Source organism: Ammospiza nelsoni, chromosome 10, assembly GCF_027579445.1.
Source record: "Ammospiza nelsoni isolate bAmmNel1 chromosome 10, bAmmNel1.pri, whole genome shotgun sequence".
Lineage (NCBI taxonomy): Eukaryota > Metazoa > Chordata > Aves > Passeriformes > Passerellidae > Ammospiza > Ammospiza nelsoni.
The window spans coordinates 8,041,523-8,068,067 of record NC_080642.1 but is presented as its reverse complement, the minus strand read 5'-3'; the positions used below and the strand labels follow the sequence as shown (position 1 = coordinate 8,068,067).

Here is a 26,545-nt window from a genome sequence, read left to right as displayed (position 1 = left end):
ACTTGGAAGGGGTTTTTTAACCTTTTATACATCAAATATTGATATCAATACTACAGAGTTACTTAGTTTCCAGTGTGTATTGTATCCTTTGTTGTAATGACTGTACCAGCTAGTTACCAGGAAATCATAGCTTCAAGTCTTGATGCTAATTAAAAAATGAATACTCATGTGGTATTTTGGCAGGACCTTTAAAATTCAGTCAATAGTAGAGGGAAAAAGTTCATCTGGGCACATGACTTTAATGAAAGTAACTTGTTGATATGTCCCTTGAAATAGGTACTGCTTTTCAAGCAGATCAGGAATTGTCTGTGTTCTGTTTTAAAAAGCTCAGCTGTGCTGATTAGAATGAGTTTACAGAACAATCAATGGCAATTGATTAAGTTCTGAACTACCAGCTTTTACACAAAGTATATTTTCAACATACTCAAGATACTTCAACTTCTTGTACAGTTACGTTCCAAACAGAGATGTTTACACACAAATGCCACACAGGTAAGTATCGCTTAGTGCCTTTATAATATTGGGGCATATCCTTCTGCATAAGAATTCCATTTGGAAAATAATATGCTCTACTAAATGATGTGTTAAAAAATCAGTATTGCAGAAATTGATAATTGTAACCTTGGTATTTATTTTTATGTGATCTGACTGAATTTCTTGGAAGAGAGCCTGGATTCTAAAAGCAATTTTGAGACATTTGATGTTAGCTTAAAACCTGTTGATTATACAATGAATTTGTATTAAAACAAACATGGATGTTCTGGTTGAATACACCATGTTTTTTATTATAGTAGGAATTAAAACACATCTGGAGTCCTGCTGGGTTTTAAAATTATAATGGTTGCTGGATTTAACTTTAATCTGTGTCCTGGTTTCAGCTGGGAGTTAACTTTCTTCCTAGTAGCTGTGTTTTGGTGTCAATGCAAGAATAATGTTAGTAACAAGCTGCTGTTTTAGTGTTGCTGAGTGCTGCTTGCTCTCAGTGAAAGGTTTTCCAGTTTCCCATGCCCTGCCAGCAGCCACGTGTACAAGGGGCTGGGAGGGAGCAGGGCTGCCCCCAGCTGTGACCCCAAGGGACATGCCATACACAGAGCACTGTGGCAAGCACAGACACGGGGGAAGCTGCCCAGGAGCCCCTGACTGCTGCTTGGGGACATTCTGGGCATCAGCCAGGGTGTGCTGAACAACTGCAGTGTGCACCACCTGTCTCTGCTGGGTTTCATTTCGCACTCCCTTTGTCGTCTTTTCATTACAATTGTAGTATTATTATTTGTTATATTTTATTTCAATTTTTAAATTTTTCTTACCTCAACTCATGGGTTTTGCCCCTTTTTTTCCCATCCTCCTCCCCATCCCAGCAGGGGCATACAGCTGTCCTGCTCCCTCCCAGAGATGCTGTCAATGGAAAACTGCTGCTAACAGTGCCTTGCACTGGGTGTAGTAACTTGTTAACCTCTTGTGAAATGCAGGAAGGATGAAAAACTTAATAGAAGGTGAACACCCTTCCCTGTAACCTATCAACAACAATCTTCTGATATTGGTGCTGTGTCACTACAGGTTAAATTGCTCAGACACCTTCAGGAGGAGTCACACTGTTTATTTCCTCTGTGCTTCTTTCAATGCAGAAAAAACAGAAAAAAAACCCATTATGGGCTGATAGAGACATTCCCACTTTATCAGCTGAATGGCACAACAGGAGCAGAGCACTGGGTCTGCACCTCTGGATGCCTGCAGAGTGGCATTAACTAACCTTGTGCAGGATAGCTCATGGGACTTTGCTCTCTCTAACCATGGGGCCAGTTTGCAAAGGGCCACAGCTCTAATTACCCTATGGCTGTTACATCAGGATATGATGGTTTGGTGGTTTCATTTTCTAGAGCACCAAGTAGCTGCTAAAAAGAAGTGGTTATAAACACACATCCAGCCCAAGCTGCCCCACGTTATTGTTATTCTTCATAAAGCTTTGGGCCTCTTCCTCAGAAAGTGCCCAAAGTTCTCAGCCAGCAGATTACACTAAATGGATTCTGCTTTGACCCAACATGAGACTTATTTGTCTGCTCAAGAAGAGAACTCAGGTCAGTATAAACCAGCTCAGTGTTATATTCAGTTATGCACTTGACACAGTTGGTTTAAAAACATAAAATCACTGCCTCATTTTCCTGGGGTTCATGTGAGAAGATAAAACATCACTGGCTCACACAACAAAACAAGGTAAGTGTGTCAGCCTTAAAATAAATTGAACAAGTCATCGTTTTACCCTGCTCAGGGTGATTACGCTGCGTGCACATTGCACAATGAAATTTCCTTCTCATCTGTGTCACTGAGGGCACGTGTCACCTTCACAAGCAGCAGAGCTGGGTGTCCCTGCTCTGACCTGGCCTCCATCCTGCAGGAGCTGTACAAAAGGCAACGTGTAACAAGCCCAATTCAGGTAACTTACACTTTTTGATGGCCTCATGCTGCCTCTTGCTTTATAAAGCATCTGGTTTTGCTCAGAAATGGTGAGGGTGAGATTCAGACAGCACACACATCATGCAAGTACCCATCTCCAGCTGTAGGCAGGCTCAAACATGTGGGCAGGGGTGGAACTGGGGCAATCTGGCTGTGTCCTGAGCTGTGTGCCTGACTACTGCAGTGAGCTGTGTTTGGAGAATAGCTCAGTCTAGTCAGATCATGGTGACCAAGAGCTCTGGGTAAGGTAACCTAAGATTGAGAAATTCAGCCATATCCCCATGGAAGCACTCTGGAAACCAATACAGAACACTGCAGCTCCCACTAAAATCAGTAACACTAGACTTACAACCCTTTCCCAGGTACAGTTTCTCCTGAGGAGTGATCTTGAATTGGAAAAAAACCCACAAGGAGTAGTATGCATGCTGTGAATAGCAGCAATATGCATTTCACATTTTTTTATATATTTCATTATCGTATCATGGGATGATCTTATCTGCCCTGCTCAGAAGCAGTTAAATATGATTTTCCATACCTTATACAACAGGAATTCATAATATAGAGCAATCTAGTAAGTTAGGGAGATCAAACTAAAAGCCAGTCAAAAAACTAAACACAAGTACACTGTGCCCCCATACACTCAAAAAACCCACTGAGAGACCGTGCATTACAAGAAACCTGCAAGATCTGCAGGTATTGGTTAAAAACAAGACACTTAAAAAATCCTCTTGCTCTCCTGAGGAGTCTCCTGCATGCACAGCTCATCCCTCAGATTATTGTTACATGTCACAATCATTCTCCAGGTCTAAACTGTGTCTTCAGCTGGCGGGAGGGCTGTCACAGCACATTACAGTGATGGCAATTAGCTAACTCAATCAAAGAGATTTCCACGTTTGGCTTTGCCTCCCCTGCCGTGGTTACAAGGACTGGGCTGGTGTGCAGTGTTCATGGCTGTTCACTGGCCAATTTGCATCCATCCCCAATTTCAAAATTATGCTCTTTGGTAGGATTCAAGGTATCCAGGCAACTGCTGTCTCCAAGGATAGCTGATTCCCATTCAGCTATATTCCCATATACTTGATATCAAGCTCTTAATTTTACTGTTTTGTACACCAGCAGAACTGGACACTTCACAGGACAGGCCTAATTTTCCTCACTAAATACAACTTCTCACACTCCATCTAAGCTTTGCTCTGATTTTCAGGAAAGTCAGCAAGAAACAATTCAGACCCTTTTCTGAAAAGGAAGGGAAAGTCACCAAGAAACAATTCAGACCCTTTTCTATAAAAACACATTCATAAACTGTGGACATCCACGATGAGGAATGGCTTTTTGAAGTCTTAATTTCTCTGTGGTGTGTGCAGTCATACCAGTCATAATAAATACAGAAGCTTACTTTAATAGCTCCAATCTCAGCAGGAGATGAGAAAACAAGATCAGGTCTCAAACCTTTGTCCTTCACAACAGCAGTTTGCCACCACTGTGAGTTTTATCAGCAAGTATTTTGCTTCCCCAGACTCCCTCGGCTGCCAAAAGCCTGCAGTAGGTAGAGTAAGCTTTCCTGGGAAAAAACAACTGTCTGGAATAGTGGTACAAACCGTGATTTAACCATTGCAGCCCCTTCTGCTAGTACAGCTACTGCAGGAAGAGCTACACCTGTCCACAGCTCCCCAAAGGGGATCACAGCCTGGAGCAGGGAAATCAGGGAAATCTTACAGGCGTGCAGGTGCTCCTCTGTAAAGCTGCTGCCCCGACACTTCACCTTCCCCAGGTGTCCGTGGCTGCTCAGCAGGCGATTCTGCCTCTTCTGCGAATCCATCCTGGAAAGCACGGGGGATTTTCCCATCTCGTTCAGGCCCCCGGGAAGGGCGGCCACACGACCCTGGCGCTCACACTGGATACTCGAAAAGTGTTTGACCTTTTGGTTTTGACGAAATAGGAACACACAGGGAGTTCTCCCGACAGAATAGCGGGTCCCGGGGTGAGGAGCCACTGTGAGCCCGCATGCCCGCCTGCCCCGCCGCATCCCCTCCGAGCCCCAAGCCCACCCCATGACAGCCTCCAGGAGGCTGGGGGGACTTTTCCCCTCCCTTCCTTCCCTTCCCCACCCTGCTCGGGCCGAGGACCCCCCCGGTGCTCGCCGCGACCTCAGGGCCGAGCGAAGACCGCCCGCCGTTCGCAGCCGCCGCTCCCGGGGAACGCGGCCGGGGCCGCCCCCTGCGAGGGCTCCCGGCTCCCCGCACTGCGCATGAGCGGGGGAAGGCGGCGGAAGGGCCCGTGAGGAGCCGGGAGCCGCCGCCGCCGGAGGAAGCGCCGCCGCCGCCGCCCTCAGTGTCCGCCCGAGCCGGGAGGGGAGAGGCCCGCACAGCCCCCACCATGGTGAGCGGCCGCCCGGGGCCCCTCCGGGCCCAGCGCGGCGCCTCGGGGCCGGGCAGGGGCAGCGCGGCCTGGTCGTGGCGCGCTGGGTGTCCGGGAGCGGCCGAATGGCCGGTGTCGGGGGCTCCGCAGCCGGGCACGATGTGCTGGCCCGGGGGCTGCTCGTCCTCCTGCCGGGCACGGCAGGGCCGGCTTGCGGGGCCCGGGCCGGGGCCGCGGGGCGGGCGGCGGGGGCTGCTTCGGGCAGGGGCCTAAGCGGGGGGCGCCGGGATCCCGCCCAGGCTCCGACCCGCGGGGCCCCGGCAGGCCCCGCACGGCGGGAGGGGCTCGCTGGCACCTGGTGTGAGGGTTCAGGAGCCTCTGCGAGACAGCGGCCGTGCTGCGGGCGGCTCTGTGCGGGCTGTGCCTGCAGCAGCACCGAGGGGGTGCAAAGGGCTGCCCGCATCCAGGGGCTGCTCGCAGGTTTTCCGCAGGATTTCAGGCGTCTCAGGGCCCGCTAAGTGCTGTCAGCTCACAGGGAAACTTGGGGGTGTTGATGCTTCTTGAGCTGGGATTCTGTCGGAGAATTTCTGGATAATTGTTTTAGGGTCTTGGTTGTTTTCATAGAAGTGTTGTAAAGGAGGGCCTTGCAGAGGTCATCCTGGTAAAGGTCTTGTAAAGGTTTGTCTTGCGTTTTCTCTTTAATGCTCTTCTTATAACCGAGGATTTGCTGTGGATTCCCAAATCGACTGACTTTCTCCCTTGCTTCTTGTAGGGGGAAACTGCAGTGTTTAGAACAGCATTTGCTGGTTTTGTTTGCCTAAACAAAAGAAAAATGTATTCCTTTAATTTAATTAAGGAGGCCCTCGTTGGTTTCTTGCAGTGCCTTATGCACCAGAGGGAACAGTTTATAGTACTTCCAGGCTTTCTCCATATTCAAATATTGTAACAGCTTTAGCTACTACACCTGTACAGTTTAAAGCAGTACTTTTCTGTGGCAGTGTTGCAGTCTTAGGAAGGGTGTAGGAGGGAATTGTAAGATCTACTGTGTATGCTTATTGGTATAAAAATATTTTATACTTGCTGTTAATACTATTCTGACAAGCCGAGTTAAAAACATATTAAAAAAATTACAACGTCACCTTTAATTGATGGAGTTACATTGGCATAAAAATTTGGTTAGCCAGCATTTAAATTAGTGGTGTGCAGACTTCTAATAAACTTGTCACTGTGTAACTTGTATAATTTTTAATTGAATAGTTTGATGTAGATCTTCATTTGTGTTTCTTTATGAGAGCTTAGGACTGAAGTCTGAATAAAGTTCAGACTGTAAGCTTGTCTTGCTGTAATTCTGCAGGTCTGGGACTTTCTGAAATTCTGCAAATCCAGTAATGTTACACAACTTTTTATGAAGACTTTTTTCCATAAAAATCACCTAGACCTGTCTCACAGTATATCCAGTGTATGTAGGAAAAACAGATACCCAGTTGATGAAATAGACAATTAATGTCTTGAACGTACATATATTATTGGCCGGCTATGAGATTAGAAATTTAAATTGAACCATACTGTAGAAAGTGACATTATAACAGAAATAGTGAGGCCCATTACTCAAAGAATATCTTTTTGTGAGGAACAGCAGAGTTCTGTCTGCTTGGTCTTCTTAGAAACACTTAACTGAAGAACCAGCAGACATATTCTGTGTAGCAATTCTGTGCTGGTAGATTGGTATTTATCAGATGGGAGGGAGTGTGTGAATACTCCACTCATGGCCCCGCAAACAGCTGTGTTCCAGGTTGTGCTTGTTGGCTCCAGCACCCAGGTGAAAGGATGACACTGAAGTGGGACTAAGTGACAGGCTGCAGCTTTTAGAAGTAGTAAATGCAGGTATGGATGGTTTCCAGTGCCTGGGTGTAGGATTCTGTCCCTTACTTGTGGTATGGCAAAATCCTCTGTTTGGTTAGGGGAAAGGTAAGGAGACTTCACAGAGATCTGAGGATGCCCATCCAGAAACATGAGATTCCATGTCCCATTTTTGTGCCCATGTGCACAACTGCTCTGGCTCGTGCTCCCAGAGGCTGTGCCATGGCACAGGCTCCTGCTGCTGGGCCCTGGCTCCCACCTGTCCATGCAGCACTGCCAGATCGAGCACTGCTGGCTCTGCCTTAGTCTCACCAGTGTCCATATGGCCAGAGCTTTGTGCCTTCAGGACAGAGGTTTCCTGCCCTTGAACCATCTTTGTCCTGGATGTGGGAGGGACACCACCCTGGCAGTGTTCCCTGGGCTGCTGGGAGCACTCAGCCTTGCTTACCCTCTCTTCATCTGAGCTGAGCAGCACCTGCAGAAGTGCTGTCCTTCTCCTTCCCTGGTAGTGTTAGTGCTTCATCCCATCCCAAGGACAGTGGTGTGCCCATGAATCAAGGCAGAGCAGTGAGCTGGTCCATTGTACTCTGAGCCATCTTCACTGCCTGTACAATTCTGAATGATTTAATGAATTTAGAACTGTGTGTGGTAATCAAGGCAAGTGTGTGATTATCTACATCTTTATCCAGAGCCATGTGCTAGCCTTGTCTCTATTTATATTATCTGTTACATTGTCCAGTTTGTGTTCTCTGAAAAATATTTCTGTGCTGATAAATACATAATTTCTTACTGCAAACCTCAGCTGACAGGAAGTTGTAAAATTTCATATTACAAGAATTTCATGTCTGACGCTGTCTCCTGTAATGTTAGTGTACTTCATGACATTGTTATGTGGTGTTTAACTCCACGAGCTATTTTGCAAGGCCAGCTGTTTATACGTGTAAGCAGTGGTGCATATGCATGTCTGAAGCAGTTTGTTGATATTAAATAGTTGAGGTTTGGTTGTCCCATGGTAAAACTTCAGATTCTTGGCATTGCGCTTCGGACGGAGCAGTCAGAGTGCTAGACAAGATGGTGCATGATTCTGTTTCCTCTCCTAGCTCACCAGAGATCCCTTTGAACTGATACATTAAATCACTTTTAACTAGAGCCATGAAAAAACTATTCAAGAATATGAACTGCTCTGAGAACAAGGTGTGAAATTTATTATGTAGCTCTTGATATTTTACTCATGTTTTATGGTGCCAATGCAAATATACAGTATGAATAGAGCTTGTGCCCCAGACCAGAGTTAAGAATGCTAAACAACTGGCTGCTTTATGTTGTCCTTTTTTGTTTGGAAAAGTCCTGATTTTTGCGTTTCCTTCACCTCTCAGATTGGCATGAATTACCATTATATCTACAGAAATATTCTTGGTAGCTGTAAATTGACCTTCTGCCTGCATGTGAATACTGAAATTATTTTACCCATTAAAAGAACATTATAGAGGGTGGAAAGCAGTTTTAATTTTATGTTGTGATTTTTTGCCTTGGATTTTATGTCTCAACACACTTTTTAAGTCTTTTTGTTCTGTTCCACTGCAGCCAAGTAGATTTCACATCAGTTTGAAACAGAAGCTTACAGATGTCCTGACTGTCTTACTTTAGAGAAACTGCTGTGGAAAATAAAATGTAGTTGAAGGACAAGTTTGTTTACAATATTCAGAAATTGCTTTCATTGTTTTTGTCTTTACCTTAGATTTTTTTTGTAGTATACCTGTGTGCCATCACTGTTGGTGGGTTAAGATGCAGTTCTGTCTGTCTGTAGATTTTTGTTGTAGTTAACGTTTTTCTTACAAAACAAAGAAAAATACTCATGCTTCTGCCTTTTGAGCTTTAGCCATGTGTTTGTTGACTACAAGCAGAAAGCAGATTGGTTTTTAGGTGCCTGTGGTTCCTGTCATGGACACAGTCCAAGGCGGGGTGGTTCAGGAGCAGCACTCTCTGGCCATTGGTGTCACATGGAGGGACAGGAGTGCAGTCCGCTGAGGGGCTGCATGCCGAGCTGTGGCACTGAGCTGGGTCCTTGGGAGGAGCAGGGACCTTCCACAGCCTCAGCTCCTGCTGGAGTCTGAGTGCCTCCGTGTAAAGGCCGAGACTTCGTGGAGGTTTATACTATTTTAGAAAAGGCTTTTACCTGTCACATGCATGAGAACTTAACAGGCTTTTCTTTGAGTCCTGCCTGAAACAAAAGCGCAGATGTCACATCGTTCAGATTCCTTTGCTTAGCGGTGGAACTCCCAGGGTTTGGAAGGTCTGTATCTGGCTGGGAAAGGTGCAAAGCAGTCGCTCACTGAGGAGTGACTGCGTGAATGCCTTCCCCGGGGGCCACAAGGGAGTTTGGGCAGCAGAACCCACCGAGCCCTGCTTGTCTCACTGGGGCCTCATGGGACCTTGGAGCCAAGTCCAAGAACAGGCTCCAGTCCGGGCAGTGTTGGACAAAGGTTGGTGCTGTTTCCCATGAACCTTATCCAGGAGAGTGGAGCCCTCATTCAGCTATTAACTGTCTGCAAAATATTGATGACCAGTGTGCAGAACTTACCTTTGAATCTGGGGTGACTAAAAACAGTGCAAAAGATAAGGAAAAATAATGCTGTAGTCAGAGTTGGTAAAGAAGTTCTAGCATTTTTTGTACCTGAGACTAGGAGAAAAAAAGACGTGGGGAAATAAAAGTCCAAGTATTTTATTTTTTATTTGTAATTTTTCACTGAATTTTCTGATCAAGGAAAGGATATTGAATTAGAATATTCAAATTTGGTACTTCATTGTAAGAGGCAAATGTTCATTTTAAAATCAAAATTATAGAACCAGATGTTAATTAGAATAAGTGTAGTTTTATGAATCTACACAATGTAGCTTTTCATTTGGAGAAGTTATTCTTTGTTTTAAGAGTAAGGTTATCTGCCTTGTGACATCCTTATTATGAAAGGTAGCTTGGATACCACACAAACTTGATCAAAGACTTGCAGAACAGAATTTTTCCATTGCCTTTTGATGCAAGAAATAAGAGTACAAATTTGTTTCATTTGCTTTCAATTGGTGTTCATTTGTTTATATAGGCAAGACACATATCTGTTAAATAAAATTCCATCTTCCTTTTTAACCTGTGTTAAAGCTGAGATGTTTTACGTGGATTGTGTTGCATTACAGTGAGCACAATTTCAGTGTCAGGTATTTGTTGCCTGATGACTGTAGGATTAAAGGTTATGTGCTGCTCTGTATTGCACTTGAAACAATAATAGAGTATTAGTGCTCAGTGTCTAGAAATAGCCCTCAAAAGTGCAGAAGGTTTGGAACCTGTTCCTGCTTGAAGTGTGGGTTTTTAATGTGCTGGAAGAAGAGCTATAATAGGATAATAAAAACTCAGCAGTAATTCCATCTCTTGCTGTCCTGTAGTAGGCCTGCAGAGAGTGCCCAGTCACTTAGGATGGGGAGTGTCCTGTCCATATTGGCAAGGTTCTGCAGAAGCATTCATCAAATATAGAGAAAGGGTTTTGGCACTTCATTAAAAATAAGCTCATGTTTGACCAGGAAAAATACGAATATTAAAGAAAAAGATTATGGCTGAACAGTGTGATTTATTGCATCTTTTACCTTACTGAATGTTGTAATTAGCTGCCTGATTCTCTGCAATTTCAGTCTTCTTTTAAAAAGGTTTTATGTTGTTGCTATCACTTATGGAGCCCCAAGCATGGGAAAATCTCTTGTACATAAGTAGAATTTAAATTTTATCATAAAAGGCATTTAAGCTGCAAGCTTTTGTTCTAACAAATTGCACTCTTCTTTTATGTGACAAGATGCAGAACATGCCACCTTCTGTGGTCCTGGGCATCCATGGTGAAGCCTACTTAAACCTGTTCCTTGACTTTTTGTGGGATGTCACTGCTTTTAGAGCTCACCCTTGCAGGATCAGGGAAGAACAAAGCCTCCTGGGGTTTTGGAGAGTACTCACTATTAAATGGGCTATGCATACTTATGTGTACACGTTTTGAAAAAACAAAACACTGAAGATTAAAGGCACCAGCTTTGTAAAGAAAAAGAAGAAAAAAGGAAAAGCTAAAATAATTAAGTATGGCTGCCCTATAGTGCAGTTGAGTCTGTGGTGATGCAGCAGTCTGGCTGTGTGGAACTGATTAGAGGAAGCTGGTAATTGATAGAGAAATTTAAATTTGGGATTGTTTCATCTTCATTTGGGATTTCTTTCAGTGGTTTGTTTTCAATAATCTGAGTTTACAATACATTTCAAAAAGCTGCAACTAAAAATCTATTTAGTCATTTCTGGAAGTTGTTCCACATGGCCTTGTCAGTGTAAGAGATTTTTGTGGAAGTGTGAGCTCAGTAGTGCAAGGTGCTGAATGTCTGCTCTGGAGCCAGGCATTGACACATGGGGTCAATGTCACAGGAGCTGAGCTCAGGGTATTGTTCTGTTCAGTGTATTATATGGGTATCAGTTTATTCCAAATGTGATGTTCTTGTATTTTTTTTCAGTGCTGTAACTCTGAAACTGGTGACTTAACTATTCTTACAAATAAGTGTTCACACTCATCATCAAGCCACAGAAAACTAATCCTGACTTTTAGGACAGATGAATTTGTGCTCTGAAGCATTAGTTATTTTTTCTTATGATGATGTGATTGAACACTAATTAACACTTTGGAATTAAGAGCTTGAGCACATACTGCTCCTGAATCATTCTCTGGCTGAATTTTATCATGTCATGGGACTTTTTTTTGCCTTTTTTCTCCTTATTCGCTGAGAAGGAGCTGTTGAAATTACAGATGCAATAATGAACAGAATATACAAGTTTTGGTTAGAATACAAAGTAAACTAAAAATGAAATACTTGTGCCATGTAAGGAATCCATCCTGATTTAAAATTTTGTCAGAACTTTTCTGTACCAAGTTGTAACCTTGGGAGTGTTTGCTTTGACTGTATTGAGTGAGCTGTGGAACTGAGTTTGGGTGTAGTGCAGGAGCTGTGATTGCTTTCTCCTGATGAGCAGTTCGTTTTGTGTAACTCATACCCTTGAAATCCCGAGTGTGCTTCTCCTCATCAGAAATATCCTTGGGAATCCCTCTGTGCTGATAAGCAGCAAATCTGTGTTTAGTTCTGGGCTGGAGCAGGGCGGGATGGCTGGCTCTGGGCAGGAGGCCTGGAATTCCCGAGCTCTCACCTTGGCTACTCACTCCCCCGCCTGCCTCAGGCACCGCTGCCTCTTTTTTCCTGAGCTTCGGTTCTGCACCTGTGAAATGGAGACAATGCCTCCTCGCTGGAATGTTTTGCAAGTTATGTAGGCGGAGCTGAGAACCTTCAAAGTGAAAAATCTCTTTAAAGGAAAAGAAGTCTTTAAGGTGTTCCAGTGTGTAGCTCCCTGAAATGGATGTCCCAGCCTGGTCCCTTGCTGCCATCAAGAGGCCCCTCAGGAGATCCCGTTCCAGGTGTGGCCCTGGTCCTGCAGTAGCTGGGACCAAAGGGACCCCAGCCTGCTGCTCAGAGGGGCTGAACAGCTCAGTGGCCTGCTCTGCCCCGCCTCTGGAGGAACTTGATCAGATATTCTCATATCCTGATTGCTTGGGATAAAGATACCGATTTAAAAAGCATTAAGAGACTGGTTTTTATTTACTGGTGGGATTTTTTTGTCCAGTAGACATTTCTAGTTACAGTATTGTCTGTTTTCACTAGAACAAGTTGAAATCATCACAGAAGGATAAAGTGCGTCAGTTTATGGTCTTCACACAATCTAGTGAAAAGACAGCAGTGAGTTGTCTGTCTCAAAATGACTGGAAGTTAGATGTTGCAACAGACAACTTTTTCCAAAACCCTGAACTTTATATACGAGAGAGTGTTAAAGGATCACTGGACAGAAAGAAGTTAGAACAACTATATAACAGATACAAAGGTGAGTACCCTGAATTTTAAAGCTTATTTCATACTTGTATAATTCTTATTTACAATGTATTGGTGATGTTGTGCTCTTGTGCTGGGAAATCTTAACTGACTCTTTCAGCTTTTTTTTCTGTGCTAATAATACAAATTAGAAGGGAAATATAGGTAGATTTCTGCTTCACAAGGATTACATGCAGTTACTTTATGTGCTCTGAATGTACCTACATTTGTAGGATATTAGGATCTGAGCTAGAACTGTGTGTGCAGTGAGTAATTGTGATGGTTAATGAGGATTTTAGGTAAGTCTCCTGAGGAAGGCACATCACACAGCACTTGATCCTGACAAAGGACAAGGTGGCTGCATACTAGGGATGGGTTCTACCTTAGTTTTTATTGAGCTTGTTATTATCAGGTAGTTACAAAGAGAGTGTAAAAGAAAACAGAGTCTCTGTATCTGTTTTATAGCCAGTGTTCAACTGATATCCTATCACATAAAGTGGATTCAGTAGAGCAGAACAAATCCTGTGTTTTAGCACTTAATCTAAAAATGAGTGCTCTGTTTTCTCTCAGTTTTCCTATGTTTTATATGTATAATCCAAATACCATTTTTGTGAAGTCTGTCTTGGCTTGTGTTAGTAGATCTTTGTTAGCACAGTTGAAATGTGAGCATCTCACTTCCAGACCAGATGTTGATTCCTTTGTGGAAAGAGGAGTGGACCTGGCTGACTTGGAATCGCTAATGGAGCAGCATAACTTCCCCCTGGAGGTTTCTGTGTCCAACCTCTGCATGCTGGAAACCTCCTGTGGGCCAGGAAATGCCTAAATCTGCTCTTGGGGGAGCTGTGGATGGGCAGATTTGGGTGTTGGTGCAACTTGGAAATGATCACTGCAGAATGGCTTCTGTGGGAACACAGCTCATGAGTCTGACCAAAGAGGCCAAAAATTGAGTGTGCTGGGGGGAGAGAATGAATGAATGAGTCAGAAGATCCTGCACATTATTAGGCAGAAAATAAATGTTTGTGGTGCTTTTGTCTCTCAATTAAAATAACATGATCTTCATTGTATAGGAGGCTTTATTGCAGTAACTGCCTCAATTGCTAAAGCTTAACCATTGGGAGCACTCATTTAATTTTGTTTTTAAAATATTCTCTTATAAGGGCAGATCCCAAAAATGGCTTCTTGAAAATGTTTCCTTGTCTTTAATATACTTGTTGAACAAATTAGCTTTTTCAAATATCTGTTTTTCTTGATCCTTATTTTTCTGTGCCCAAGATCCTCAAGATGAAAACAAGATTGGCATAGATGGAATTCAGCAGTTCTGTGATGACCTAGCCCTCGACCCAGCCAGCATCACCGTGCTCATCATCGCGTGGAAATTCCGGGCTGCCACACAGTGTGAATTCTCAAAGCTGGAGTTCATGGATGGAATGACTGAGCTGGGGTAAGTGCTCACTGAGTGTTGGATGGTCACAGTGTGATCCAGGGTCCTGCTTTGGGGAATTCTCAGTCTTGGTGTCCTTTCTGAGATGTTTCAGACCCAGCATGGCTTGTCTGCCTCTGGAAAACGCAGCCCGGCCTTGGTTGTGTGTGGCTGGCACAGAGCTGCTCTGGCAGGTAGAGCAGGGATGTTGGGCACACCTGGGGTTTCTCTGCCTTGTGACAGTGCAGGAGTCTTTATCACATCTTCCTAAAAATTTTGTGGATTCTGGAATCTGGTATGTCAGTTATATGTGCGAATGCAACATGAAGAAATAACAAATGAAATTCTTGTAGAGGTGCAGACTCATCAAAGGCTTCCTGAATTCTGTTTTGATAACCATATTGTATTCTACAAACAGTTTATAGATTTTTGTTTAACTCATGTTTCTATGGCAAAATGAATAATAAATAAATATACAAACAAATGTGCTTTTTAAAATGCAGATGTGACAGCATAGAAAAACTGAAGGCCCAGATTCCTAAAATGGAACAAGAATTAAAAGAGCCAGGAAGATTTAAGGATTTCTATCAATTTACTTTCAACTTTGCAAAGAACCCAGGACAGAAAGGTTTAGGTATGTATTCTAATTCATAAGCATATTTTCATAAATATTGAAAATGGCTAATTAAAGCTGTAAATGAATGTATTATTGTGATCCAACGAGTCTGAAAGATAATCACCCTTGGGTTAAAATGCATCTCTGTGTTTTGAAAGATGGATGTCAATTTAAAGTATTCAAATTGATTATTAATAAAGGCTACAGAATTTTATGGGAGAAGGTTTATTCGTTCACTCAGAGTGAGTGCAGTTCTCAGTGAGCACAATGGATTATGTTCTTATATTAAAGACATAATTGCACCACTTAGAATTTGCAGCACTGAACAGATTAATTGAATTTTTACTTTTAGGATAAATGGAAGCTGTAAAACCATTTTCTGTGTAAGTACATTTGTACAGTCCCTTGTAACACCAGAAATTCTTGCAAATGTCTTAGCAGGATAGCATTGGAATGGTACAAATGGATTCCTGTGTTCTGGGCCTGATGCCTGCTGGTGTCTACCTACAGAGTTTTTTTTCCCCTTACCTCACTGAAGGCTTTTTTTGTCATTATTTCAGAGTTCACACATGGAGTATGGCTTTAGTGGATGTAACAGGTGGAGTGGAAAAATAACTTATTAAAAATAATTTCAGAACATCACAGTTTGGATGGAATTAAAGCAACAAACTGTAGCTCTGTCTATTTGAAACAACAAAAATGAGGGAATAAAAATTTCTTTCAAGCACTGATGTTCAGCAGCCAGGATGCACATTCATTTCTCTACAGTGAGATTTGGCTGTTAGCCATAACTAGCTTTCCATGATCCTGTAACGTCTTAAGTTAATTTTTCTGGGTTTGAGAAATAATAAAATATGAAAAGGCTGGTAGGTTCTTCCTTGGCAACTTGTGTATTTGTTCTTCTCAGTAATGAAAATGCTCTAAACTGGCTGCCACTGGACAGCTTTGCATTCCCAGGCTGTGTAAAGATGAGTTTTCTGCTGTAGTTTTACTGGCTTTTATGTACTGACCAACTTTTGACTTAAAATGACTATTGAAAAATAAGTAAATAAGCAAAAGTTCTATGTCCTTCTTTGACATCTGGCTGTTATCTTGTTTGTTGTTTTCAGTGGATTGTGAATTTCATTGTATCCAAAGGAGCTAAAAGTGCTGCTAAACCATCTGAAAATACTTGTGCATGCTTGTAGTCATTTCTGAATCATGCAAATAAATGAATAGGCTGATTTGTATTTCTTGTAGAAAATCGTGATAATTTTTTTAGGCTGCTACAACAAGGAAAATGTGGACAGCAGCTGAATTGTGGGATTAATTTCCCAGGAAAACTCATTCACTTGCTTTATTTCTCATTCATCATAAAGCTTTTCCTGCATGTTAAGCTCTAGCAGTGGCAGACAGGTATAGTTTTCTGAGATCCATATGGCATATACATAGTGTAAGATAGGTTTTTAAATTGTTTTTGTTTTAAAATCTGGGTCTGGAAGTCTGAGCCTAAAGTCTGGATGCTTACCAGCCATTTTGGTGCTCATAAATACACAGTTCTAGGCATGAATTTACAACAGGGCAGAATAATTCTGGAAACCCTGGAGCAAAACAATACTGGGAGAAGTACAGAGCTGCAAAGTAAGTGCTGCTAGTTAGGCAATTAATTTTGGTGTGTCTAAATAACTGCCTGTAGGAACTTGCCAAATTGATTTTAATGTATATTGGCCTCTAATCTTGCAAACATTGTGCAGTAGTTCAGGCACAGTTCTGGAAATATATTTCCTCTGCATAATTCCTTACTACTGGGTAAGTAGGAGGGTGTCTGAAAAGTTCTTGTGCTATTTGCATCTCATTGGAGAATACCCTGTAGCTGCTGTTCATCTCAAACTTTGTTTGCTTCTCCTGCATCTCTCTGGATAAAATTCAAAATGGAGGAATTTTGAGACTCTTGTATTTGATCCAGGAGGATTTCACTGAGCATTTTCACACTTACAGAAATCTAAAATTATATCTTTACCTTCCAGTTTGCTATTTAATATAATTTATTTTTAAAAATGTAGTTTGTCCCAAGGTATTATGTCATCATGCTTTACATGTTTGGACTTATGCAGCAAGTTGAGGTTGCAGCACCCTGAGATTTGGCTTGTAACAGCCTTTGCTTACCCACAAGAATTACCTCAAAATTGTATGAAAATGTCAGAATGCAGAGTTTGTTTATAGTGATTGTTTACAAACCAGTGCAAAATGCAGTGATTTGATCACCTTGCCTTTTTGTATGCACACCATTAATGCAGCACAAGTAAATAAAACTTAGTTTTTAATCTTTTTCCTTGAGGAACTGATCAGCTTCCTCTGAAGTTTGTATCTATTAATTTTTAGAAAGACGGTAGTTTTAGTTGAAAGCTAAAATGCATTTTTTTTTGTACCTGAATCTGCTGTTAAAGAGAGACTTTGAGCTTCTACAGTCTTGAATGAGTTGCCATTTTCAGATACAGCTTTATTTACTGAGGAGTAGTGACTTCTGTGTAATTTGTCTCTGCTTCTTGCACTTTTGTCTGAAATCAAACCTCTTTGCAGCTTTACAGCAGAAAATCCTTCACAAATTTTATTCTGTACTTTGGTCAAGAGATATTATAATGTGACTCTGCTATTTGAGGACTTTTAATATCAGATGCTAAACAATTCTGCAACTCCTCATCAGCTCCTATTTTCCCTCCAGCAATGCAGATTTCATACTTTGTTTTGTTTGTGTTGGTTTCACCTCCAAGATCCACCTCCCTGGGTTCTTTTAAATATTTGGGCATCCTGGGGGAAGGAAGGGAGTGGAGCTCTTGGTTTATTGGTGTAGATTTTTTTTTCTTTTCCTAGGTGTGCAGTTGATCCTGTGCCTTCTCCCCCTGCTTCCACAAGGGGATTGTTTATGGAAGAAATTTGCTAGTCTGCCATAAGAGCTTTTTTTAAAAAGAGGCCACTTAGCTGGGCAGCCTTTGGGGGTCACTGTGTGACATCCTGTGGCTGAGGATACTGAATTTGGTAATTCACAGTGAGTGGGGTTTGGTGCTGCAGCAATCCCCAGGTAATTCCTGGAAGTGCAGCTGCCCCTGGGCACAGCCGTGGGTTCCAAATCTCTTGATGTGCTCCCAGGCTCCTGCCCGGCCCCCAGGGAGGGGCACCTGGCTCTGCCCAGCCAGACCAGCCAGGCTTTTGGGAGCAGGGGGCTGCTCTCAAATCTGCCAGGCCAGGCTTCACTCATCCCTAACAAGCAGGAATTCAACAGGAGGCTTGGAAAGAAGAACAAAAAAAGCCAACCCACCACCCAGCAAACAAACAAACAAACACCCAACAAACAAAAGGAAAAAAATCCCAAACCAAATGGCCAAAAACTACCCCAAAGCACCAACAAAAAAACCCCAAACAAAAGCAAATACTCAACCAAAACAACACCACCAACAAATAAATCAACTGTCTTCTGTCTGCTCAAGGACACTACCCAAAGAGTCTCTTTCAAAAGGAAATCTTGACTACAGAAATGAGCATTTGACAAAAGTCTCATTACAAAGGCAGCACTTACAATAGGGTTGCCTTATGAATGAAATCATTAAAAAATGAAAATGAAATCATTAAAAGTTGGTTTTATCTAAATTGTATTTTGTACATTAAAAAAAAGAAAGTCTCAGTACAAAATACTACAGATTTTCTTTTCAAGCCAATAGCATCTTTAACTGAAAATATTTTGTTGACTTTTAACTAAAGTATTGTTAGATAGCAAAGGCATATGCAATGTCCTGGGGGGTTTTGGATATGTTAGATATTAATATGGGCAGTCTTCAGTTCTGTAAAATATAAAATATGTGTGTAACACTTTATTTATGGTTGCCTTTTTGTAAAGGATCCATGAGTATATTTGCATGAGTTTAATCTTTTCACATTTATGGATACATGATTCATGTTGGTGTTAGATACTTGTGGAGATTATATATTTGATATGTACATCTCTAAAAGTCATTATTTTATTATTACAGATTTAGAAATGGCCATTGCCTACTGGAATTTAGTACTTAATGGAAGATTTAAATTTCTAGACTTGTGGAACAAATTTTTGTTGGTAAGTTTATACCTTTACCTAATCTGGACTGCAGTATTTTCAGAACTTGGAAGATAAACATGTGTAAGTTATTGAGTAGATGAAATAGACTGTCTTGACCTAAATCCCAGATATTCACAGTGTCTACAATAGAAATATGTTTTGGGGATGTGGATGTGTTTGAGACAGTAAAAATGAATGTCTAATAGGGTTTTAATTTATTTCTTTAAATATAAATTTTCCACCTCTCCAAACAGGAGCATCATAAAAGATCAATTCCTAAGGATACCTGGAACCTTCTTCTAGACTTTAGTACAATGATAGCAGATGACATGTCTAACTATGATGAGGAAGGTAAACATTGCCATTTTCTCTCATTAACTTCTAACTGTGTTTTATGTTACATTTATTACTGTGCATCTGCTTTGGCACAACCTCAAAAGCAGCTCCATTAGAGTATTTCTGGTGATCTGAAGTCCAGTTAGGGCTGCTTTAATGCATTTTGTAATCATATCTGTTATTAATGTTTTAAAAAGAAATGCTGGTGCTTTCACGGAATCCATTTTCTTTCTTTGTTCTAAGCTCAGCCACAAATTCTTTCTTACTGAGACAACCTCAAATTCTTTTTTATTGAGACAAACCCTGCTATATGTCCATTTCAAACCCACAGATTCTGTGTTGGTGCAGTTCTTGGCATCTTCATCCAAGTGACTGATCCGTGGTTTGTGCAGCTCTGTGTAGGGTCCTCTGGCTACTGCATTTTGTAGCTGAGGATGTTTTTAACTCTGGTTGCTTCAGTTTATGTGAGCCTTGGACATGTTTTGACATAGAAGTGAAGCTGGCAGCACACAGGGGCTGCTGAACAGAACTCACTTCCTACCAAATGTGTTTCTTGTGAACTTCTGTATCGATCTTTCCTCTTCAGCCCATGTGCAGCCAAGAACAGCTGATTGCCCTCAGCCCTTGGCAGCACATCAGTTCAATGAGGGGGGAATCTCAACTCGGGATGCCTCCAGAGCAGAGGGCAGCAAACTGCTCCAACTTTATTTAGTAATTATGGACCGTCCTCATTCCCTTGTCAGTGTTGAGTTAGGATTTTGGTCAGTTTTTTGTTTTTGTCTGGAAGATAACCCTTGAAAGTGATGTGTATTAACTGGCTTTAAAGGAAGCAGAAATATTTAATCAGCTCTTAAATTTCAAGCAGGAAAATAAAATTACATTTTTTTGCTTCAAACTCTGCCTAGTTTAATACTGGGAAGCAAGTATCTTGTCTGGCTATGAAGCTTGTGAAAGAATGCCTTGTTGAACCAATTCTTACATCCTGATGTTTTCCTCTTTTAGGGGCATGGCCAGTTCTTATTGATGACTTTGTGGAATTTGCACGCCCTCAAATTGCTGGGACAAAAAGTACGACAGTGTAGCACTAAAGGACCCTTCTAGAGTGTACATAGTCTGTACAATACCTGAAATGGAAAATTGCACAGTCAATTTCTGCTGGCTGGACTGAACTGAAGATCAATCCTCACAATATGGCTGAGGGTTGAGACAAACCTTTAAGGACACATCTTGGACCATATCATATTTCATTCTTCTACTGGTGGTTTGGGCTTTTCTTCTAGTCTGGACCACTCCTGCCCGTTAAAATTCCAACACTGTGGATTTCATCATGGATTTATTTTTTGTTGGTGGATCACCCTAGTTTCATCTCCCATAAGTCCTAGAAGCTTTATTATTATTTTGAGGTTTCTGATTTCACATAAAGCACAACGCTGGTCATCATCAGACAACTGTTGTATGGCATCTGAATTATACAGATCAACATCAAAACAATTTTTAAAAGAACCCTTAAGTACACACTTGGGGCTAGTTGCAAAGACTGTACTGATAGCACTTCCTGCAAGAGTGATATATTTAAGCGTACTGGGTCCGAGTTTTTTCTTTTCTGGAAAAGTGCTGGTGTCGTCTGAGTTTGAGTCTCCGGTCACAGCAGTGGCAGGAATGACCCAGGAGCCCCAGGGCTGTTGATTGGAGGTCTCTGGTGCCTGGCTCAGGTTGGCTGGTGGCTCAGCTGCTCTGGGGACAGCTTGGGGACAACACAACTCGAGCACTTCCCCCGTGGGCCACGGCAGAGCCCGCAGTGGGCCGAGCTGTGTCCCCACAGAAGCCAGCGTTCTCTAGGTTACTCTCTAAGAAATCAGATTTCATTACAGTTTGGAAATGCTTATCTGTCTGTCAAAGAAGGGTTTTTCATTTCTGTGGAAATCAAACACTTGAATATACTGAATTTGTGTCTTAACTGTTTGCTACACAATACAGTATTTTAAATTGAGACGTGACTTTTATGGCTGAGGTGTGACAAAGCAAATGGCCCTGTTGTACAAGAAGCTGGTGAGGTTGATGTGAACTGGGTTTTGAAACCATTATCCTGGTAAGTTAAATCTTCATAACATAGAGGTACTGCCATTATGGATGACACCCTTTTTAAAATTATTTTGCAGAGTTTTCCTTAAATTTCCTTAAATCACTGTGGTTGCCAAATACAGAAATTCAGTGTAAAGCTTTCCCAAACAAGCACAGATCAGATACAAACTACTACACTGGCTTTGTTTAAATTATTTTGTTGATCATCACTACTTCTGTCTTGCTGCATTTGACTAAATGGCTTCATTTGGATCAAAGCAGGTTTTATCAGATGCAATTCTTTAATAATACAAGAGCTCTTGAGCTGCTTTTATGGTCTTTTACTCCTCACTGAGTTACTTGGGAAGAGATGTGATAAATCCCGCTCTGGAAAACAAGCTGCAAAGAACGAGCTCCAGGACAGGAGAGAGACCATACTTACAAGTGAGAAGAGGGGGTTGAAGTCCATGCTCTAAATAGTGCCCTGATAAGGCAAGAATTATTCTTGAGATGAGTCATTGGTACTTGCACTAGACTGCAGCACGATTTTATGCAGATGCTAAAAGTATTTTAAAGAAAAATTGACTATTAAACAGCTAAAATTTTTATTTGTACTCTGCAGTTGACCTTAAGGCTGGCTCCCCTTACAGCAGTGCCCTTTTGGCAAATCCAGTTGTGCATTTATTCCAAAAATACAGTTCCTCAAAAACATTGCAGACTTTATCCAGCTACTGGGATTGGCTATGCCAAAAACTGTGTGTTTTGCTGCTTTCAGTATTTCCTTTCTCAGTTTTGTGTAAATAAAAATGGGGGACTTGAAATTATAGGGTGGGTGGGGTGGAAAAAAAAAAAAGCTCGACAAGGTTATCTCTGCGTGCTGTTTTCTGTCTTGAGGGTTTTGGTACTGTTTCAGATTGATTAGTTCAGGTATGCTGTGCTTGGAGAGGAGAACTGACTTGCTTTTCTTCCCAATGCAGACTTGCTCCTCAAAAAAGTCTGGGCTTGGGCAATGGCAAAATGCCGTGGTGTTTTAGAGACTCTTCCTTTTGAATGCAAGATCTTTCCAACAAAATAGTGTTGTCATCAGTTTGGTACTACATGCTTATAATTACTGTGTAATTATAAAGAAATACATAAAAACTTTGACTAATTATGTTGCAGAAAAGGGTTATTTGTGCTATCATGGCATCTTAAAAGTTTTTCAAAATGACTGAAGTTGAAAGAAACATTGATTTAACAGGGTGTTGTTCTAAGGACAAAATGCCTGGTTACAGGGAATATTTTGTACTGAAACGTGCTCGGATGTGGCCATGTGGTTTTTTCCTTTATATATGTGTGGGGTTGTTTTTTGTTTTTTTGGTTTTTTTTAAGAATGCAGCCAGTTGCTTACTTGGATTGCTTTAATTCGTAAGTGCTTATGTCTTCAATTTGATGATCTCCCCGCAAATGGATTGATTTAATTTTGCCAAATGTCAAGAAAAAAAAAAAAAGGCAAACATCAAGTTTGTAAACTGTTTTTATACATTAAAATATGTACAAAATTAGAAGTGCCCTGATATAAAACACTTAATCTTGAGATTATATTTAGTAAAAACCCATCATTTACATATCTCTGTAAGTTCAAAATGTAACTTCTTACAATCCCTCTCATTACCAACAGAGGCAATAAAGCTCCAGTGAAATTGCCATGACTGAGGTTTGTACTGCATTGTTTCAGTGTATTATTTGTAAAGTTTATTGCTGGAATGTGTTTTTAGGGAGTGGGGGGGGAAAAAAGCATGGAATACATGTGTTCTGCATAAAGTACAGTTCAGGGCAAGTCTTTCTTCTGGGTGGGGAAAAAAAATCTAAAAGCTGCTCCTCCACCTTGCCTGTTGCTTGTTCCCAATGTTTACAAGTCCCACCTGGAGCAGATTCTCCCAGCTTGTGGAGGGAGACACCACACACTGCAGTGGCTCAGCTCTGCCTCAAGTACAGCAGTACAGCCACTCCTTATTGATCACCTGTTAGTAGGTAACTTATGACTTGCCTCAAAACTGTTTTACAGTGAAATTCCTACTGAGACATCCTTAATTAAAAAAGATATAATTTTTTTTAAGAATGCGTTTAATAAACTTTTGTCATTCACAGTTTTATTTAAATAATGTTGCTGGAAGTCTCTGTAGATTTTATTTGAGGATGGTAAATTGTCTGGGTTGGCTTTTAAACAAATACCAGTGATGCCCTGCAGGCCTCTGAGCTCTCCAGCAGTTGCCCACACCATTAAATACTTGCTGTAATTATAATTTCATCTATCAAAAATAGGCCTTAGATTTGTAAATATGAAGCTGGTTTAGTACCAATGTTTACTAAAGCAGAAGTATCTGCAGAAAATAAACACCACGAGTTTTGCTCCTGATTAGGCACCTGTACCTCAGGCCCAAGTCTGACCATTTAAACTGGCAGAAAACTCAACACCCAGCTTCTGGAATTGTCAGCAAAAGCTGCCTAAATGCAATTCCAATGTTTTGCATGAAACTGCAGCCGTGTCTTTTCTAAACTCAATTCTGTGTTTGTAGAATATACAATTTCAAGCCTTTTTCAGTGTTCAGAGGACAACTGGCATGAGTCTGAGGGATAAATCAAATTATGGCAAGGAACCTGGGAGGGTGAGATGAGGGGGCTGTAAGAATTGTGTAGGGAGAGGCCCAGGTTTGTTATCTTCTTTTTCGTGCTGGTGACTTCTCTCCAGCCCTGTTCCTGGGCCAGGGTGCAGCCAGCCTGGTTTTGCTCTGCCATCTTTACCAGTTACATAATTAAAACAATGACTCAACTAGAAGGGAAAATTTTATTTAATAAATATAATTTTCATAAACCATTTTCAAAACAACTACTGACCAAGCTGTACAAGGAGCAAGCACACAGCCTCGCTGTCAAAGGAGCAAAAATAACATGAGACAGCCACAGTGTCAGAGGTCCAAAATTCTTTGTATTACTTATTGCTCATTTCCAGTAGGCAACACCCCTAATCTGCCTAAAATTAAGGATCAACAGCTTTTAAAAGGTACTTGCAGAGATGAAACCATTTGTTTTTGCTTCAAAGAAGCAAGCTCAATCCCTCTTCAGTGAAAAAACAGGAGTCCAGATGATGATTTGTTATTTTTGTATGCATAAAACCTGAAATCTGTCATGAGGACTGCAACTAGGAACTGTAAAAATATATTCTTTGAGATACAAATTAAGATCCTCCTGGAGCAAGGTGCGCCTCATTTTTAACCCTTTTCAACTGCATGCTCCACAGATCGTCTTTTATCTTGTTGTCAAAACGTAAAAAGGGTGAGAACCTGCTGCAGTTTGAAGTAATTTCCTTGAAAACTGCTGAGGAGAGATGAATAAAGCCCCAGGCCTCGGAGGTGCTGCCGGGGTCTCTTGCAGCGTCGCTCTGCGGGAGCTGCGGGAGCTGCGCGTTTGTGTCCCGGAGCTGTTCCCCCGCGGGGACACGGAGCGGCTCAGCCCGAGCCGGGCGGCGACAGCAGCAGCACCAAGGTCCCCGAAGGAGCAGCAGCACAGGCGGCTCGGAGGGCTCTGAGCCAGTCCTGACGCCTTGGGAGCAGCACTGAGCTGAAGGGAGAGAGAAACCCATAGGAAGCAGAAGCCTGGCACATCCCTGGCACATCCCCTGGCACAGCCCTGACACATCCCCTGGCACATCCCCTGGCACATCCCTGGCACATCCCCTGGCACATCCCCTGGCACATCCCCTGGCACATCCCTGGCACAGCCCCGGCACAGCCCTGGCACAGCCCCGGCAGGAGCTGCCAGAGCATCCCCGCACCCCTGCCCTGCTCCAAAGCAGAGCAGAAACCAAACCGAGCCACGGGGAACAAACAACAGAAGCAGGGAAGGTGCGAAACAACCAACAATAAAAACATTTGCAGAAAAAAACCCCCAGCCCGGAGCAGCAAAGCAGAGAGTCTGGCTGGGAAATAATTTAGGAACTAAATTATTAGGCTAAAATGAGGCCCTGGTGAAAGGCTTGCCCAGCTCTAGGAACGGCTCCTTTAAGCAGTGACATCTGTGTAACAATCTGTGTAAAAAAGCAGTGGTGAGGGCAGTGACAATGGCGAGGTATTAGGGATTCTACACCAAAAAAAAACCCCTCAGAATAAGTAGTTCAAAAGCACATTTGCTTGAGCACTTTGGGAGACTGAATTTCACCAAAATCACATATTTATAAGCAGATAGAACTGTGAAAAAAAATTTAGGCTGCAGCTTTGAGACACTTCTAGCACTAGAAAATTATATTTTATTTCTATAAGAAATTATAGGTGCTTAATATGCATTCTAAGTTGCATAAGCTTTTCTCAAATATTTCTGAAAATGAAAAACCAAAGTTTTCAGCATTCCTTCCTTTGAAGCTTCTGTTCCCCCTTCCCTGCTGTAATCTTAAAAAATACAGAGTATTTTTAAACAGAATATTTACATTTTAGTTTTTGAACCAATTCAGAACATCTCAGGTTTTTTTCCACTGCATCCTCTTAAAAGCATGAGTTTGGCAACTAAAATTTTCCTAAGTAACAAAACCAAACCCTGTTTTTCCCAGAGGCAGAACTGACCTGCAGAGAACGTGATCCCATGGAGAAGGTGCTTCCTTGTGGACACTGCATATTAAAGTGAGTGCACACTACTCTTGCTTTGAACTACAAACATCTGCTACAGGCTTTTATGGATTTCAAGGCTAAAAGGTAAATAATAAAACTTTTCCTCCCCACAGCAAAGCCTCCCCCACTCGTTCACGTTTGCAGTGGGAGGTAAATGCCAGCATTACACTGAATTTTAAACTGGATTGTTCAGTTTCCCTCATGAAGGATTCTGCACTGTGCCCAGGGCACACTGAACTGGCTCCTACACTTCAGCTATCAAAGAAATACACAAAGTCTTTCTTCCTTGAATAGGAGCATTTTTAAAAGATTTGTGATATCAACACAAAACCCCTGTGACTTCCACACAAAATATTTGTCACACCAAAATGTCTGTCCTCAAGCAAACCACATCTATGCTCTTACTCAGTGAGACATTACTGACTTAGATTTACTGCAAATAGAAAAATATACCTTGGCCGAGGGATGGATTCTTAAGTCCTTCCTGAATTGTTTAAATGCAAGTTTCTTCGGTAACCTTACAAACACTGGGAAAAGGGAAAGCAGGGGGAAAGGGAGGAGAGGAGATGGAAGGTTTTAAAGAAACACATCATGAGTGCAAATTATTCTTCAAATACACGACTGTGCTGCTTTTGTGCAAATCTGCTCAACACACTGGTGTGGTAAAAGCCAAAATACATCACCTACAGAGCTGGGCCAGTGGAAATGCTTGGAGTGGGGTTTTGGGCAAAGCCTCTGCTCCCCTCACACAAGGAACAGGCTCAGGGCAGGACACACGAACCACAGGGATGGAGGGATAAGGGCACACG

General features: G+C 42.0%; 2 protein-coding genes across 3 annotated transcripts in view; one reads left to right on the top strand and one right to left on the bottom strand.

Moving 5' to 3' along the window:
* Window positions 1-4,692: 4,692 nt before the first annotated feature.
* On the top strand, window positions 4,693-22,787 carry DCUN1D1 (defective in cullin neddylation 1 domain containing 1). Its single transcript, XM_059479343.1, has 7 exons — window positions 4,693-4,830; window positions 12,391-12,607; window positions 13,867-14,035; window positions 14,518-14,648; window positions 18,635-18,717; window positions 18,954-19,050; window positions 20,038-22,787. The coding sequence occupies exons 1-7, from the start codon at window positions 4,828-4,830 to the stop codon at window positions 20,115-20,117; spliced, it is 780 nt and encodes a 259-aa protein (XP_059335326.1). The 5' UTR covers window positions 4,693-4,827; the 3' UTR covers window positions 20,118-22,787.
* A 1,169-nt stretch (window positions 22,788-23,956) lies between these two features.
* ATP11B (ATPase phospholipid transporting 11B (putative)) overlaps window positions 23,957-26,545 on the bottom strand; it is a 65,948-nt gene continuing 63,359 nt past the window's right edge. Inside the window, exons 30-31 of one of the 2 annotated variants that reach the window (XM_059478909.1) lie at window positions 26,190-26,263; window positions 23,957-24,696 (exon numbers count right to left, since the gene is read on the bottom strand). In XM_059478909.1, coding sequence (XP_059334892.1) covers window positions 26,230-26,263 — 34 coding nt within the window. In that variant the 3' untranslated portion in view covers window positions 23,957-24,696; window positions 26,190-26,229. Of the gene's footprint in view, window positions 24,697-26,189; window positions 26,264-26,545 lie in introns of those variants that run through there. The other variant, XM_059478907.1, reaches the window with a different exon arrangement.